General features: G+C 39.5%; 1 protein-coding gene across 2 annotated transcripts; it reads right to left on the bottom strand.

The window, feature by feature from the left end:
* Window positions 1-1069: 1069 nt before the first annotated feature.
* Window positions 1070-17583, bottom strand: sapcd2 (suppressor APC domain containing 2). Of its 2 annotated transcripts, none has more exons than XM_084746160.1 (6): window positions 16539-17583; window positions 11303-11436; window positions 5457-5603; window positions 4181-4282; window positions 3011-3127; window positions 1070-2614 (listed from the first exon to the last, which is right to left on the bottom strand). In XM_084746160.1, the coding sequence occupies exons 1-6, from the start codon at window positions 17323-17325 to the stop codon at window positions 2486-2488; spliced, it is 1416 nt and encodes a 471-aa protein (XP_084602286.1). In that variant the 5' UTR covers window positions 17326-17583; the 3' UTR covers window positions 1070-2485. The 2 variants fall into 2 exon arrangements, with proteins under 2 accessions (XP_084602286.1, XP_084602285.1); XM_084746159.1 differs by having other exon boundaries at window positions 3011-3130; window positions 16539-17582.
* Window positions 17584-19357: the final 1774 nt, after the last annotated feature.

Here is a 19357-nt window from a genome sequence, read left to right as displayed (position 1 = left end):
TCATTCTACACAGTGAAGCTCAAACATCTAAGTGAAGAAACTACATTTTTGAGTAAAGTGGCACTTTAAAAATGTCTATTTGCAAATCATATGTGAAATGATGTGATTAAAAAGCTGGTGACCAACATACACACTGCAGATAGAGCTGCAATTATCAGCTGCACCCATCCATGATTCACTGCACCAACTGTCCAGTTTTCCAATTACACTCCTCATTAAAAACAGAGCTGAGCTAATCACATCTGAGGGTAAAGTGCAAATGTGGTGCAGGAATTACATCAGATCATCCTCACTACCAAGGGACATTTTCTTAATTTATGACAGGGAATCATAACAGAACGAAGCAGGACAGACACACTGAGAATCTGCTGATTCTTTGTGGAGAGTTGTTGTTTGTTTGTTGTTGTTTAGTTGAAGTGCCCTTCAACTAAAATCAAAAATAACATACTGTGCGTGCAAAGTCTTCACACAAGCTTTAATTTACATCAAGGTGTGGATGCAGAAAAGAAGAAGTAAAACCACTGAATCGTGAGTTGACCAGTTTATATTAAGATCTACTTCAACATCTAACATAAGATTTCAGACTGAAGCAGTCACTGATCATTCACTGATCGCCGGTTACAAAGAATGAGCGGTCAGCTGTCAATGGTCATATAAAACCATCAAAAAGTACAATTACTCCCTTGGAGTTGTGTATCTCCACCAACCAGTCAAGTTACACTTTGCATCCATATTTGGCCAGACTTTGAAAGAATTTAATATGAAACTTGCCACTATATTGACCTGTAACTTGACTTAATAAGGTATTAAGTTATCATTACATTGACATGTGTGATTTAAATGAATAATGTCCAAGGAGAAACATGCCGTCTTCACTTTTTCTCAACTATTTTCATGGAGGAGAAATGAAGACTGATGGTGAGCTGAACAGAAGTTGACTTGGGTCCCAGTAGATGCTTGTACTGAATTTAAAGAAATTCTGTCAAGATGTTCTTGAGCTATTGTGTTGACAAGAATATCACCTGCGTGGAAGCATAAAACTAAACTGCAAGGAACCACAGAAGCAGAGTTAGTGTTTGTTTGGTCGTATTTATTATTTTACATTTCATCTGAAGTTTGAGTACTCTCGATAGAAAGCAGAAGGAAAAGAGTTTCACTCACACATAATGTAGTTTGAGCAGCGAGAAACAATACAATCAAACAAATGGGAAGCAGACAAAGACAGTATGTTAAGTGCAGTCATCCCAGCAGTACCATACAGATTCATTAGAAAACTACAGTTTTTTTTCTACCACCACCCAAAAAACTAAACATTTCTCCTGTAAACTTGTGGATGGCTGAATGTTTTTTAAAGTTTTAGTCTAAAGCCAACCTGGTAAAGACACTTAATGAGGACAAAATGTTTTTTTTTTTATATCTGTGCTACTGCTTAATCTCCAAACAGGAATCTCTTCAGAAGATAAATAAGAAAATTTGAGCTTAAAACATGACCCATGCAAAGACATACAGTGGATGTAGCACTAGATAGCCAAAGTGATGATTTTTCTTTTTTTAAAATTTGTTTCTGAGCTCAAGCTCCGACACATTCACCGTCTACCGTATTTATCCTCCTCAGCTCTCTTCCACGTGCAAACTTCTCTCATCCGTCTCTGCCTCTACATCTCGATGGCTTGTAGGCTGTCTTCCCATCTCTTGTTTCAACCTTTAAAAAAAACTTAACATTAAACATGCTACTATAATATAAAAACTGCTCTTTTCAGTAATTCCTGTCTCTCTGTGTTTGATATAAACACTCTAAAACCCAGAAAGCCAAATGTCAGGTAAACATATTAAAAAGGAAGGAAATACTGAAAGACATGGGCAAAGTGTATCTTAATATCATTTAGATCGAAGTACCAAAGATTTAAACAAAAATGTAAATGATAGGTCACAGCAAGCAGATGCAGCTGATAATTTGCTTTCATATTAAACTGTAAGAATATGGCATTTTATTCCAACAGAAACCACCCTCCCCCCTCTAATTGTCCTTTTTGGAAAACTGAGTGAAAGTTTTTTTTCCGTTGCCTGTGCAGTCGAGCAGCAGAAGTAAAAAAGCCTCCTGAGAGTGGGAGTGGAGAGCTTGCAGATGCTGTAATCCTGCAATGAACGGAGTGATGGGATCTCATGAGACCCCCAAGTGTTCCAGTCTTTTCAGCTTGAGTGTTCATGCAGGAAAATGTGAAGGCAGCGAGTCAAAGAGTCCCTGGACTCTCGGGTCAGGTATCTCTCGGAGTGTTCACATCTTGGTAGTGCATGGTTCTGTTTCAGGGTGGAGTGGTCACATGCTGTTGAGTGTCATGGCTAAAGGTGCATCACTGCTACGGGTGAAGGTAAACAACAGTCAGCTTTTTCAGTCTCTTATAAAAGTTTTGCTTCAGAGCAGCGTCATGATGATTCTGAGCTGAAACATGGTGGCGTCCTGGTGTTGGGTGGAGTGTAATAGTTCTCAGATGAAGGTGGAATCCATGGTGCTGGTGTCTTGAGCGTTGCGGGCTCGAGCCTCAAAAAGCTGTTTTATCAAGGCCGACTTCTCCTGCTCCAGCTGGGCAATCCGCTCACTCCTCTCTGTCACCTCCTTAATGAAGAAGAAGAAAAGGAAATTAATTGAATGACACACTACTTAAGTGACTGAGAATTAGGGCCACTGTCACTGCTGCTTGCTGTGTATGATGCCTGGAGTGGATGACCTACCTATCCAAATTATAATTGGGAACTGAATTTAGCAATAAAAAATAACTGAGGTTTAATTTGATTTGGTTAATTTGATTATCTGCTTGATTTAACTGCTTGTAAACTTACAACTAAAATGGAAATTCTGAGTTTTTTCTTGGAATATTACCCCCCTTCCTTGATTCCTTGATTTCTTTTTAATTTTTTACCAGCAATGGACTTAACAGGCACTTTAAAACAAGCACCTGCTGGTAACTATTAGTGACTTGTATCTATTTTCAGCATGCAGACTGTGATAAACCTGTGTGAGAAGTCTGTTCTGCTCCTTCAGTCTCTGGATGGCTTGTGGAGGAGCTGGACCTGGAGGCTGGGGGTTAGTGGAGAGCGCTGCTGTCTGAGCAGTGCTGGAAGGGAATGACTGCTGGGAAACAAAAAGACACCACTGTTAATGGAAAAATAAGGAAATCATTAATTTACTGTTACATATCAGTAGAGTTTACCAATATTTGCTTTGTCATGCAGTATCATAATTTACATATCTGGGATATCCAGCTTCCCACATCCTGCTTGGTGTATTTCAGTTTCAGATGGGGATTCTGCTGTACAACATTTTGGCCTGTGGGTCCCACAGATTTACCAATAACAAGCATCTGCTTTAGGACTAAGCGATGTAATTTTGAATTCACAAAAATAAGAGTTATAGCTATGTTAGCAACCACGGGGTTATACTTTGATACAGCAGTGCCTTGAGCTAAATGCTAACATCAGAACACTACAACTGTGTGAGTCACCAGCTGACTCTGCCATCCCCACAGTCATACCGCTAGGATGCCTAGAAATCATCACGTATAATCTAATCCTCCATAATTAGCTAATGAACATCATGAATAGGCCCTCTAATAAAACTGGCAGTCATGAGAATCCCTTAACATTCATTCTGAACATTTAACCAACAGATATATATTTTCCATTTGGTTGCTTAACTGACACAGTTGTGATCAATGTCCTCTTGTATGTTGTGTTTGTGTGTTTTTTTTAACCTCCACTGTAAATTAAATTTCCCCTTGATGGACAATAAATATTGACTGAACTAAGTTTAGGTCAATCACATGAATTGTGAGCATTTTGGTGTAATTTGTGTGATGTTCTATTGAACTTTGTTTTTTTTTTTAAATCACTTGATGATTGAATTTTCCATAATAAGCAACCAACGGGTTCTTGCATCACAGTCTCCTAAAATGTCTCTCACACATCTATAAAAATTTCCATATGCTTAATATGATCTGCACAGTCACTGATCAACAGTGCTTAATGAGTGGTGAACTGAAAGCTAACCATTATATCAACATTAGATTTGGACTGCCTGTACTTATAACAAGACTTTGATAGATACTTGACTAATTATCTAATTTCCTAGGTCTTACCAGAATCAAACAAAAATGCTAAAAGTCAGTAGGCAGGCAGCACTCACCATCCCACTGCAGGAAATAAGGTCATTAAGGCACCGGTTGACTTCTTGTAATTTGGGTATTAGAACATTCATGCGACTCTGATTAGCTTCTGTGAAGAAATCCTGAGAGGAGAGAACATAACAACAAATAGTATGAAATTCCAAAAAGTAATGAAAGGTCTGAAAAATGTCATGACAAGGAGTTAAACTTAAACTAAGGACAAGCTGTGGTAAAAGGAGATTTACTGAAAATAATAATATAGCATGTAATACCTGTTCACTATGTTTCCCAAAATGTTTTTTCTCAGAGTGACATGGTACACTTAAGGAATTTTGAACAGCATGTACAGTCAATGGGAAGAGAGGGGCCTGAAAAACTACAACTTGTTAAAATAATATTTCCATGGCAGGACAAAATAGGAACTTGCTTTTCCCACTATGTTTTCTGTTTCAATCAAGTCGAATTAAAGTCAATTTTTTTTCTGTCTTTGCAGCACAAATTGCAACATCGTTCCCCAGCCTCAGAGGACAGAGGAGCTGAGTGGATTAAATGTTCAGTTTTGATCACAGCATGTGTGCGGATTTTACTCCATCTGACTGCTGGAAATGGTTCAAACTCACTGACACTGACAATGCTATGTTAGCTCAGCTAGCATTAGCGGTTACTATATGGAAGCTGGTTCTGCTCTGTGATCTTCATCATAGGTGTGTGTTTGTGTTGCTGCTGTATGAAAATTTACTTGGTAGACATGTCCTGAAGGTAACAATATAGCTTTGTGTGAAAAAGAAATTGGAAAACTACAAGAATTAATTCAGCTAGGCAACGCTGTGCACCTTAAGCACCTATTCAGGCTACCAGGTAGAGTCACTCAGTGCACTATGGCTGATTTAGTTAACCCAAGACTTCCTTTGGTTGGCTACAGCCCTGCACTTGAAAATATATTCTTCTGCAACCGCCGGTTCATACTGGAAAACAAAACCATGACAGATTACTGAGTGTACTGGGGGAAGAAAAATGTCTGTCTCTTCCTCAACCACAAGGTATTTTACCCCATTTGACTTCTGAACATGAATAAATCGAATAAAGAAGGCTTTATATTTCCATTCTGACGAACTGACACTAAAATCTGATACTTAGTATTTATGTTTCCATCAGACCTCTAAAATCTCATGGATGTACATATAAAAAGACTAGGTTGAACAGCTATGAATCTGTATTATATGTCTTGGAAATATCTTCCCATGACAGGAATCAATCAACGCTTCTGAACAGTTTTAGACCAGTGTGTGAACTGACCGTGCAGTGGGAGCTCTGGCCGACCTGCCGCTGTCTCTCTGTGACATTGTGGATTTGGCCCTGGTACCAATCGCGGGCCCGCTCCACCACCTCCAGGCCCGCCAGCAGCGAGTCCTTCTCCTGCTCCAGCTCTTTCATTTGTTTCAACTATGAAATTTGTAAAAAAGGAGGGTGAACAGGGTGGTCAGGAAAGGGTGAAATGGTGGAAAAGGAAAAGAGGAAAATGCGATTAAGAACAGACAATAAACAAAACCAGCCTGAAGTCACTTCTTTCAGCACAGATCTCACATAAAGACCCCATAGAGAGAAAACATTTAACTTTCATATTTCCCATGCCATCACTGGGAGAGCTTTCAGATCGCTGCCAAGATTAAATCTAATGATTGATTTTGGCCTGCGTGGTAGACAAACTCCCATCTTTTCACCAGGGCATCTGCAGCAAACTCTTTTGTGCTGGTGGAGACAATGGCGCCATACCAATTGTGCCGGACTCTCTCCCATCCTGAACAATGTTTAGAGGAGCAATCAGCCCAGCGTCATAGCAACCGCACAGCAACCTAAGAATGGGGTAAACAGCAGACCCACTTCAACTATGGCCGCCTCAGTGTGAGTGTATGTGTGTGAAAGAAAAAGAGGGAGAGGTGTGTGTGTGTGTGTGTGTGTGTGTGTGTGTGTGTGTGTGTGTGTGTGTGTGTGTGTGTGTGTGTGCAAGGCTGCATTGAGTTGTGCTGACCAGGCTGTCCATGCGGCACACAGCCACAGTCCAGGCCTCATTGCTGGCATTCAGCCACCTGGTGTGTCATCTTTCTATCCACCACCCCATCGCTTCATCCCTCTGTCCTCTGTGTAGCTCAGTACATTCCACTGATCATCGCTCATCGGTGATGTTTAAAACACAGCTCACACACTGGATACATAAAGTAAACTAACGGAGGACGAAGGGTTTAAGAGTCTAAAATCAAACCTTGTCCAACATATTTGAGCCTGAAGGGAGAGTACACACAGAGAAGACTGGAAAGGGGGGTTTAGAAGAAAGTGGAGGGGGTCGGAGGGTCCGTGTCTAGAATGAAGCATGACCCAGTGTCAAGCTGCATGAATGTGTGGTAGTCCACAGGCAGGAAAACCCACCATTTAAAAAAGAGAAAAGAGAGCAAAGAAGAGAGGAAACACACACACAGAGGGAGCAGAGCAGCAAATGGCTTTATGGAAAAGTCTGCATGTATGTTGGCTGAATGAACAGGCATGAATACACACAACAACACGCATACAATAACATGACACCAGTCGTACAGGCTGTTTAGATAAAAACACAAAGAACAACGCAACAGCCTTTCAAACTGCATCCACAAAGCATCATGAAACAGTGTGGTCTGAACCTTGAAACTCTACAGTACAACAGCAGCTCAGAGGCTATAGACACATCCAGAACTCCTTGAAATACAGGTGGTATACGGCTCCAGCTATTCACTGTACATAAATGAAACTGTCAACTATTTTTGAGATTTAGTTGACTAATTGTTTAGTCAAAAAACAGAGAGGAAAAAACACCCAGAGTCCAAGGTTGATGTCTTGAAACTGGTTCATTTGTCAAACCAACAGCATAAAAAAAATTTAGGTTTACATTAAAGTGAGAACATCAACATCTGCACATTTACAAGGAAAGCTGCAATAATTAAATGATTAATCTATTGATTTTGATAATAGAATAAGACATTTTTCAAACAAAAATGTAATTTGCTTATTCCAACTTCTTAAATGTAAGAATTTGCTGGTTTGCTGGCAGCTGGCTGGTTTTGAACTGTAGGTTGGACAAACGCATTTTTAAGTCGTCACTTTGGAAAATGTGATGAACATTTTTGACAATTTCTGGTCATTTTATAGACTAAAAAATGAATTGATTCATTGCTTGAGACATTTTCTTATGACAGATGTCAAGCATTTGCTGGTTCCAGCTTCATAAATGTGAGGACTTACTGCTTTTCTCTGTCATTTAGGACAGTAACTGAAGAGTCTTTGAACTGCTGGTTGGACAAAAAGAAGCAATTTGAAGTTGTCACATTGGGCTCTGGGAAACTGTGATGAGCATTTTTCACAATCTTATTAACATTTCATAAACAAAACTATTAACTGTTGAAATAGTCTGCAGGAGGTTTGCAAATGTTGTGTGTTTCCTTAATTGAAGGTTAAAAATGCTAACAATCATTTAATCATTAACGAATCAGATAGAAAATCCATTTTTCAACCTCTTTTTTTCATTTAAATTCAGTTGTAAGTTTCCTTATTCACCAAATGCCTCCGCCAGTCAAAAATGTGTCAAATGAGGTGCAATTACTGCCATTTCTAGACCGTCCATTAACATTTTTAATCAGTTAAATTTACAAAGGCTATTAATGATTAATAATTAACATTTCTAAACGATATATGTCAATCAACTAATCATCTCCTTTCAGCACCTTCCAAACCCTGAAGCGCTACAATACCACAACAGGTTAGAGCTAACAAAAAGACCCAAAGTCAAAGAATCAATCACTTGTTATGTTTAGGAAATGTTAGAAAACACAGAGAAATACCCATCAAGTTCTTTAAATGACTTGAATAAACAGTGCATAACCCAAAGATATCCAACTTAGAATTATATAAAACTGAGAAAAAGTAGTAAATCTACACCTGTAAGCGACTATAAGCAGCAAATAACTGTCATTTTCAATTGGTAAACAACTTACAACATTGTTGTCTTTAAGTTCTGGCAGTACTAAATGATCAATCGAGTCTTACATTATTTCAAACCCTCAGGCTTGGCAACACTACAGCAGGTTAAATCCAACAAACAAGCCCAAAAGTCCCTAAAACTATCACAAATACAGTTTTTAGTATCCTGTTCAACATATACACTTGTTGGTGTCACCTGTCACAATTAAATATCAAAAACAACCCGATACTCAAGTTCCAATCCTGAAACACACTCATTACAAAGCCTTCTTAAAGACAGGCTTGAATTTCCAAAGTTATCTCCAACCATCTCTTCCTTTCCTTCTGTCCTTGTCGTCCTACTCACCCAGAGGAAAAAGTGCAGGGCCTTGCTGCTGTACAGGCTACTGCTGAGGGGGATGAAGACGGTAGTGTAGGCAGCCCACACAGCCGTCCAGGCTGGGCCGGGCCGCCCGAACGAGTCCTTTACTTCTATCAGGCCCCTGGGCCCGACCCGGCTCACTACCATCAGGGCAGCAGAGGGCCAAGTCGGCCTGGGTGGGAGGGCCACAGGGAGGGGGGAGGAGGAGAGGGGCAGGGAGGGAGGGAGAAGGAGGGGAGTCGGTCAGTCAGCCTCTCCAGACACAGGAGGCTGAGGGGGGAAAAGAGACGGAGACGGCGACACAGACAGGGAGAGAAAGAGGGAGAGGAGGCGAGCTAGAGAGAATGAGAAATGGTGAGGCAGGGGGAGAGACAGAGAGTGAAGGGAGGCATGAGCTCAGGACTGGAGGGTGGGAGGGGCAGAGTGAGGGGGAGGCAGCAGGCAGAGTCATGGGAGGGGAATGTGGGGGCCAATTGGAGAAGAGCCTGTACTAGAAAACCTTTTGCATTTATATTTATCTGAAACTTTCATGCCTCAACTATGTACTTTTTCAGTAAAATATTGTCTGACATATATCTTCAAAGTCTCAATCTCTTACATCCTATCACAATCACAACTCACCAAACAGACCTCTGTCTCTCTGACAGTTTACCACTGATCCTCTACTGTTTGAACCAACTCAACACAACTAAAATGATGTTAGATACCAGAGAAAAATAATTTCACGTGTCATGTTGCAAACTTTCCATCCACTGCGGAAAGTTCAGCTGAAAATCTCCCCTCCACCAACTTCCTTTCTGATATATCACGCCTTCGTTGAGTGTTTGGCACATTTTGTCAGTTTTGACGGCTGGTGCAAAGTTACTAGATGCACATCTTAAGGCAGATGTTTCTTCTAATTACGGATTCATCTGCTAGTCTGAGAAATGTCCAAAAATAGCAGAAAGTACCATCACATAGTACATCATATGGTGTGGAATATGATAAAATACAATCCCAGTAAGAGTGTAGTCTTGATCTGTAGAACAAAGGAGCCACATGTCTAAAACTTTCTGTTTTCAAATTGTCTGATAACAATCTTGGTGGCTGGAATAAGGTAAAATATCTTGGACATTTCATTATTAACCAAATGACAGAAGATGACAACCAAGAACAGAAAAAGCAAGCTTTGCTATTACTTGATTACCAAAATTGTTTCTGATGAATTTCATGTCAGTCAATCAATACCGTCTCTACGTTTTACCACTAGAAATGTAAAAAATCCAGAATATTGTTAACTTGAACAATCACTCTGTTGACAAAAAAAAAAAATCAGAATAACCACCTGCCTTATTCAGGTTTATTAGTTTGCTGTATATACATATATATATATACACATATATATATATATATATATATACACATATATATATACACACATATATATATATATATATATATATATACACACACACACATATATATATGTTAATCTCTTCACACAATCTAATCAAAGAGGGAACTGTCAAAATCTCATTATACAACCTTGTAGTATAATGATAAGTAAATATATGTCATTGTATCCTTGTATTTGATTGAAGAATTGTAATCAGTGTTGGGAAACAGACCTCTTAAAAGAAACTCGTTACATCACAACAATACTGCCATGAAAACATAACTTGTTATGCTGCAGCATTATCTACTGAGAAAAGTAACTTGTCAGAGTACCTTTGTGCTCCCATTAATAAAAAATCCTTTGCACTTGTGCATGTTGAAGATGATACTGGTACATGGTACTGATACATGGTGATACTGTCCAGACAATTTAACAGCAAACTGGGCAAAGGAATATTCCACAGCTCAGCTGCCTCTGTGAAATCAATAAAACACAGGCTGGTATACATTATGTTTCAACATACAAGTAATGAACCAGTTCGCCTCTTACAACACATGCCTACATAAAAAAGTATAAAACTGCACAGGATTTTCGAATCACATGGACTAACCATGTGATTTGTGTTTGATTATGGGGAATTTGTTCACAATTTGTCTGTGCAAAATTTACTCTCAGAATCTTCTCTGGTGACAGGAGCAGGCAGCGGTAGTTTTTGCAAGGGTGTAAATGCGGTAAAATTGTAACAGTAATGGGTTGCTGATTTGTAGACATAACTAAATGCCTATTTGAATGGCAAAACTGACATGTTATGTTGCTTGTTACAACAAAAAAAGTAATCTGAGTATTCTAACAAAAGACTTATTCTAATACAGTGAAATGGAGTGAAGATCTCAGTAGGCATAGTAATACAGCCCACTGATTGATACCATACTTGAAATGTGTTTGTGCTATAACACTAGTGAAAAGACAAGTGTCCAAGCTGCAGTAATGCCTTCATATTAAAATCAGCCACATATTACTCTTGGTTTGCTTTCTTATAATAAAAGTATGAGCTGATGTGCAGGTTTATTAAGTTTGCAGGGACTGTGGTTTTACCTGTGAAGACCAAAGTTTCTCAAATGAAGTGATAGTTTAAAAGAAGCAGGCTTGAAATCATGGGTACAGTTCTCTGGTAACAATCAGCAGCGTGTTTAACAGGTAAATGAAAAGAAACTGAGAGAATCCACAGTGAAACCACGCATCTCTAATGTCAACCCATAACCTTGTTTGTTGATTCTCACTGAAATCCAGGTGTGGCACCTGTAGAAAAACCCTTAACGCAATCCGTAGGGACTTTTTACGGTATGTGTGCGTGTGTGCGTGTGTGTGTGTGTGTGTGTGTGTGTGTGTGTGTTTACCAACCATTCCGTAATCCACTCCATTGGAAATGGTATGCCGCCTCTGCTCTTCCCGACTCCGCCCGTGTCGCCTGGAGCCTCCAGTAAATCCTGTTGCAGATTCACTCTGAGATCTTGGTAAACCTGATTTCACAACACCTAAACAAATGCAAAACAGACACGTCGAATCAATTTCAGCATTACACTGTAGCCTGGAATGCACTCTGTAAATACTGCAGTTTTACTTGGTTGCAGTACAGATGGAAAACACAGTTATTATGACATTTGAAAAAACAATTTAGGCACTTAAAAATATTCAAATATTTGTTGTAGAATAAAACATACTTCCAAGTTTATTGGCTCAGAAGTCGTAATGGTAAAGTCTTACAGATTATTTTACAGTAGGCATTCAATGACATCACATGTCACACATACAGTATATCACATATGTAGAACAATTTCCTTTCTTAAGAGGAAAACACAACAGGCAAATTGCATAATTTTAAAGAGTGTGTGTACCAAACAGACATTCAAGGTATTTAATCCAAATCTACAAATCTGATTAGCTTATAATAAAAGTGTCTTTTACTAACATTTCATCCGTCAGTTTCACATTCAAAATCACAACATCTGGAGATGCATGGCTTTAACTGGACAGGAAGGGTATGAAAAATGTAAAGTAACTATTGGCTGAAGTTGTCAAACAAATGTAGTGGAGTAAAAAGTAAGATATTTGCCTCAGTGCAAGTATAAAGTTGCATAAAATGGAAATACTCAGGTACCTCAAATTTGCACTTAAATCCCGTACTTGGGTAAGTGCAGTTTGTTACATTCCCCCCACTTAATGATAGTAATCAAGAAAGCCAAAACCACTACAGACAAACCATTCATGTATTCAGGTTGCCAGTGTACACCACAGGAGGGAGCTGCACTCTGCAAATGTGTCTCCTTTCAACAAGGCAGGAGGACTTTTATAGCACAGTCCACACTAAACTCAACAGAGTGATAATGACTGCAGCAAAATGTTTAGATTTAAAATAGGTTGTAGTAAATACTGGTTGTTTCATATGCAAACAATCATGGTCCTGCATTTGATTACTTGACTGAAGATTTAAACTAATGCTAATTTTAAACTCAGCATTAAAACTCAACATGAACGGCAGTTTTCAGTTATTCAAAAAACACAAATTATAAAAAGATTTCATTCTCAGCTCTGCTCCTGTGCATATTTTTACTGTGTTTCTGAGGATTTCCTATCACAGCTGATGAAGTGGATGCTGTCTCCAAGCTCTCTGACTCAAGTGCAAGAACTTAGTAGAGCATTGGTTTTGGTAAGAATAGGGGTATTTTTCTGTGCTATCGCCCTCATATCAGCTAAAGTATTTTATCATTACCAGATTTTACACACTCTTCTTCTCTTCCCAAGACAAAAAACAAGATAAAGTGACAAAGAGAGAGAGTGGTAGGACTCTGTGGTGATGTCCAGAGTGTTGGGGAGGATTTCACCGTACCGTGATTCAGTGAGCCCTGGCCTGTCCGCTGTAATCTGGCCTAATCCAGCTGGGTTTGGCTGCATGTGAGAGATTACAGCACTGTCACTGGTGGTCTGCCTGTCTATGTTATATGACCAAAGGTATGTGGATGCCAGAACAGAGTAAGTGGACATTCATATGAGACACGTGTGATTTTTGGGTACACAGCCTATTAATGTCCAAAAGTATGGACATTAGTAGGCTGCCTTCTCTAGGGAATTTTTTCACAAGACTCAAGAAAATGTCTGCAGGGATTTGCTTCCATTCACCCCCAAGAGCAACTGATAATGGGCGCTTAACCCCAAAGGTGTTGTGTCAAGCTGAGATAAGGATTTGAAAATTTATTGGGCTGCCCCAGTGAGAAGAATCTTTATCAACCACGTTTTCAATTAAACACCTCAAACTCCATTCAGGAGCTGTGCCACGCCATTCAGCCAAAGACTGTTGCAATATGTACCTTTTCTCCTGTAACACAAGAGCACACTGTTACTAATGGTGCTGCAGCTGCCATTAGCTAAGCAGGGGACCCCAGGAAGAGTAGCTGCTGTTATAATGCAGTAGCTAATGGGGATCTAATAAACAAACAAACAAACAAACTACTAAGTTCAGTTAGCTGTCCTATACATCTATACATCAGGCTGGTACATACAGGTATTTCACCAAAACATCAGGCCGCACCCCCAGAAAGGGGGTTAGACATGTTTAATAATCATTCTGTGACGTTGACTGAACCTGAGTGGTTTTGATATCTTAACAGATTAAGGTCAATCAGTTGTCATGCTCCTTCAGTCTTCCTTGTCCAAGTTGATCAGCGACAGCGGCCAGACACTGCTTATATTAAATTAGCAGGTATCCTTAGGCTGAATGCTGTCTGTAAATAACAAAATCTGTCAATAGACAACTGCTGATCTAAGCTAGGCTGAGGTTAGTCTGACGCTGCTGTACTGTATTATTATGACTGAACTCTAATGACATTCACACTTGCAAACTGTACTATACAAATAATCTTTTTTTTCTAGATTTGAGCACAAAAATGAATAAATGCAGGTATTGTTTAACTGGAGATGTTTCAATATGACTTGGTATCGGGTTTATTTCTTACCTTAAAAAGCTATCGAGTACCAATACAGAGCCCTATTCATGGACCTTGCTTGTTGCACAAGAGGAACTGTCATTGTACCATTATATATATCAAGCCTGGGTTGCAACTAATGTTTATTTTTGTTTATTAATCTATTATTTATTTTCTCCATTTATAGTCTCCATTAATCGATTAGTTGTTTGGCCTAAAATGTCAGAAAATGGTGAAAAATGTCTAAAATGCCTTGTTTTTCCCACAACCCAATCACAATTACTGTCATAAACAAGTACAGAAAACAGAAAATATTCACATTTAAGAAGTTAGAATCAGATGTTTTTTAGTTTATTTCCTAAATGACTGAAACCGATTAACTCATTATCAAAATAGTTGATAAGTTATACTATAGTTAATTCATAATCACTTAGTTGTTGCAGCTCTAATTATAGCATTAAGAATTCCTTTCATTTGAACTAAGAAAAAACAGACAAAAAGCATGTAAGGTATGTGCACATTTGGCCATATAATCTGTCCAATTATCCATCTATCTATCTGAACAGAAACACTGTACTAAGCTCAAGTGGTGCAAGCAGTGAAAGCCTTGAGGGCTCGATAGAAAGAGTGTCACTCTTATAACTCCAGACAGGGCTGGCTGTACAGAGATCAGGGAAACTCGGACAGACTCTAGCTGAGTGTGTGTTGTGCGTGTGTGTGAAAAAAGAGAAAGCGCGTACATGTGAAAGAACTCTTGTATGATTGCAAGAGAAAGGAGAACAGGAGTAAGTTTGAATAGTATGAAAGCGATACCCTGTATATATGAACAAGATAAAGAGCAGGGAATTTCTCAGCAGCAGCTCCTGCAACCTACATCCAGCTCACCAGGGAAAAAAACTGGACAAATGAACACGCACACAACTGAACATTACCCGTTCTCCAGTCAAGGGAGTTACGACTGTGCTCCTTCTACAAGTCAAATCCTCAGACAGATAAATTTCTGCAGGAATTTCTGACACAACCTCTGACCTGACCTGGGGGTTAACAATAGCCATTATTAAACGGGGTCTGTTTAAGTTGTGACATAACACTGATACCCGAGTAGTGTTTTGTCCAAACACAACAATGACTGTTGTTGACCCCCACTGAAATTCAGGAAAAGACTATTTACAAAGTTATCATTTTTACCTTAGTAAAGCTCCCCCTGGATGACAGGCACTGACATGTGAGCACTCTGCAGGCATTGTGCGCTTGTATGAACTACATGGATCACTGCATCCAATTAAATTAGAATATGAGATCGAAGTTGGCAAGACTGCAGTGGACTTATCAGCTCAGTTATGCATACAATCATAAGGCTTGCTCATGGGAATTCAGTCTCAAGTGTTCGGTCTCCTAGTAGGTACTCAGGAACACAATAAGTGGCTCTACTTTTAACTCACCCTCATGCACATTTTTAATGTCCAGATAAGATTTTGTCCAAAAGCACAAAGAAAAAGATGTGCAGATGAAACTGCATGACAGTAGTATCTCAAATTAATCTTTGATAGATAGTAGTGTTGAAATGCTAATAATCAATGAATTGATTATTAGCATTTCAACACTACTGGATTTTGGATTTTGGATTTTGAACAACAGGGCAATCTGAAGTTTGAGCTCTGGAAAACTGTGATGAGTATTTTTCACATTTTTTGTTTTGACACTTACGAGATGATTAGTCATGAAAAGAACTGGCAGATTAATCAGTAATGAAAATAATCGTTACTTGCAGCCCTAAACAGTAGCGCTTTCTTTGAGCTGTAGGAAATTGTGATGGGTATTTTTCAGTATATCTGGACATTAAATTGGCTAAACATTAATAGAAAATATATATATAAAAAAAACAATGACTGCAGCCCTGGTTGACTTACAAATCATAAAAGGGGGTGGGAGTCGTGAGGTAGATGCAACTGCAGGAAAGCAGCATCTTGCTTGAACTATTGATTGGCAGATGAGATGAGAGCTAATATATTTGCATTAGGGCTGCAGCTCATTTTAATTTAATAATTTTCATTATCGATTTATCTGCCAAGTATTTTCATGATTAACTGATTAATTGATTAGTATATATAAAAAAGGGGATGCTCATAATTTATTTTATTCAACAAAGATTGAAAATTGATTGGTTGTCATCCATTTAATTAATTTTCAGCTATTTTGCTAATCAGTTAATTGGTTTGAGCATTTACTCAATAACTTTAGGTTGTGGACAAAACAAGATATTTGAGGGCATCATATTTTGCACCATTTTTAGACCAACCAACCAATCAGGAAAATGTATTTATCAGGAAAACATAATGAACAGACTAATGAAAAGTTGCAGCCCTAATCATAACTATCAGTAAACCCTAGAACAAGCAAATGTTTCACATCTTGGCAACAACTTTTCTTTCAATCAACGACTAATCGACTTCAATCGACTAATTGTTGCAGCCCTAGTGTGTATTTGTATTAGTGTGGGTGTGTGTTGCTGTTAAATCGGGATTTTTACAGAGAGGGTTTTAACTTATTATGGACCTGAGTCCTCCACGAACTCACTGAACTGTCTCCAAACCCCCCACACGCTCACGCACAGGCAAAATTCACTATTTACATGTGTTTTTCATGGTACCACTTACTTGGTGCGTGGAGCTGCGGTGATTCCAGAGCGAGCGACTCGATGGACCTGACCCGGCTCTGCTGGGGCTGTGTCGGTTTGGTGGCATGGCCCGGGTCGGCCCGGTAACACCCGCCCCCCGGAGCGGCTGAATTTCTCTCCAAACTCCGCCCGGACCTCTCGAAGCCCGCGCTGTACGGGGCCGTACCACACACGGGGTATCCGACCCCTTCCTCCGACCTGGCCCGGTTCTGCATGGAGGACGCCCGGTGCTGCTGGGTGTTGGTCACATTGCTCGGCCCCAGCGGCCGGACCTTGTTCTCCACCCGTGTCCCCACACTGCATGTGGACAGTGGGGCGGGTTTCTGGGGCTGTTTCGGTGCCTGCTGCGGGTGCACGGCAGCCTGGGCCCTAAAGTGGGAGCTGTTCTCCGGGTTGAGCATGGAGTACCGCAGCCCAGCCACGAAGCGCTCAAAGGTGAGGCAGCCATGCGGTGGGGTGACCCTCCGGAGGCAGCTCAGCACCCCGCCGGGCAGGTCGCGGGTGTCTGCGCCCTGCCAGCGGCTCTCGATCTCAGAGATGTGGACATAGCCCCGTCCTCCGTCATCCAAAATGTCAAACAGGGTCCTCAGGCTGTGTAGGAAGGCTTTGGGCAGGCCATCAGTTGAATACTCAGTCTCCTTTGGCTGCATTCTGGCAGTTTTAAAGTCCTCCGCTTTGCCGTGAAACACCTCTTTTCTTGGTCCAACTCTGCCGTAAACCGCCGACGTCCCGTTCAGTTTGCAGCCCTGGTCAGCTATCAAAGCCATGAATGTGCTGATAATCTCCACCGACTAATCAATCAAAAACACGCCAACATAAGTTGGCTAACTTTATATAAACACACGGCCGAACATAAAGAGTGATAAAACAAAAACCCGCCTTTCCTGAACGGCTAAATAAATACGTTTATATAGATTTTAAACCTAAAACATTCCCGACATTTGACCGTTTTGGATGCCTACCTTCACACAGAAACTCCACCGCTCTGATCCATACTTTCCTTTTTCTGCTGAGCACCGCCCTTCAAACGGCTGTGCGCGAGCGTCCCGGGACCTGCCATTGGCCGCGGTGAGCACGAGCTCGCCTCCCATTGGTTCGAACCTGAGGTAGGCTCCAGTTTGAGTTGTGCTTTTGTTATTACTAAGGCTGCTGAGACGTTATATTCATAAAGCCTGGATGGATATTGTCCCCCTGCACATAATCAGAAAGAGCTGTGTAAACTCTGTAAATCCAAAGCTTACAGAACGTCCACACAGAAAGAAAGAGGAGCAGAATCCTTTTGTTTCATATCATTAAATAACTTCAAAGTTTTTACTCTTGCAATGTGAATATAATTTTAACAGGTAAACATTAACTCATCCATGTTGTTTATGTGTCCAGTAAAGGATTTAACCCCTTTTCTGAAAACTGAATTGAATAATTAACTCATACACAGTTATCAGGCATAATAAAAGACTATTGTGCAAACAGTCCAGGCAATGATATATAGACTTATCTGAAGCTTGTAAATCATATTTATGCGGAAGTGTATCGCTGTAAAAATAAACTATTTGTTTTAACTTAATTAAGTTAGTGTCTGTATATAACAATATACTATTTTTTGGCATAATATGAAAAGTTTCAGCATTAAAACTTACATTGTTATAACATGACATTATCATGGTGCAAGTTATCACAGACTGAGATGTTTTGTATGTTTTAAAAATAAGTTATCACATTATGAAACATTTCATATTAAGAAGATAATAGAATATTGTTATAAGAAAAGTTCCTTGTTATCACATCAGTTTTGATGTCAAAATATCTAGTTATGATGTGAAAAAACATCTTGTTGTAACAATAAACATTTCACATTATAATGTGACACTGATCTTTTTTCTGGCATGGCAGAAATAAGCCTCTGTATTTTTGTGTTCAGCACCTCTCTGGGATTCTCTGGCAAAAATCTTTACAAAGTCCCACAAATGTAGAACGCTGTTATAAAAGTTATTTTGCTACTTTGCATTAGATTATGAAAGTGTTCATATTCTGTCTCCTCCTTGTGTGTACATCCTGTATTGTGTATCTGCTTGGTCCAGATATTCATTTCATTTATCATGTATAGCCTACAGAGAGCTGCTTACAGAGTTGCTTTTTATAGACAAACATTGACATTTAATGGTAAATTGGACAGCTTGTGCATTATGTTATGCACATGATTTTAAGTTTTATAATATCTTTCATAATCTTTTACTACAATTGAAAATAATCCTAGTTACTTGATTTTATACTGATTAATAAAATTACAGCATGAAATTATTCATTTTTTGAATTTGGTTTAGATTTGATTTCATTTGTTACATGTTTTTCTTCCTCCCTCGAAAGACCGTTTCATCATGCATGAACTTTGATATTACATAATATGATGTATATCAAGGTTTTCTCTCAGTCAGGCTGGAAAGCCACATCCCTGCACACAACCTGAATCCAACTTTCACAGAGTCAACTGTTTATGGCACTTCAGGGACACTTCTTCTTCTGTTTCTCTGTTTTCAGCGATGAGTCAGAGAGAAACTCTCAGTCCCTGCACAGACAGACCCATGTTTATCTCTGACCTGCCCAGACATGAACTCTCATCCCGCTCTACAAAAACTTAAGATTAATGTTGAAGATACTGTCACCCTGTCACAAAGGACTCCCTGTAATTTACTGACAACCTGATGCGTGCAGTTATTTTTCCAGTCAGACCAGATATTGACTCACATATTTTCCCCATTATGTATTATTCTTCTTTAGAAGGCTGTTTCCAACATTAAAAGA

The sequence above is a fragment of the Lutjanus erythropterus genome, chromosome 20, assembly GCF_056507025.1.
Source record: "Lutjanus erythropterus isolate fLutEry1 chromosome 20, fLutEry1.hap2, whole genome shotgun sequence".
Classification (NCBI taxonomy): domain Eukaryota; kingdom Metazoa; phylum Chordata; class Actinopteri; order Lutjaniformes; family Lutjanidae; genus Lutjanus; species Lutjanus erythropterus.
This window is presented reverse-complemented; position numbering and strand designations above follow the sequence as displayed.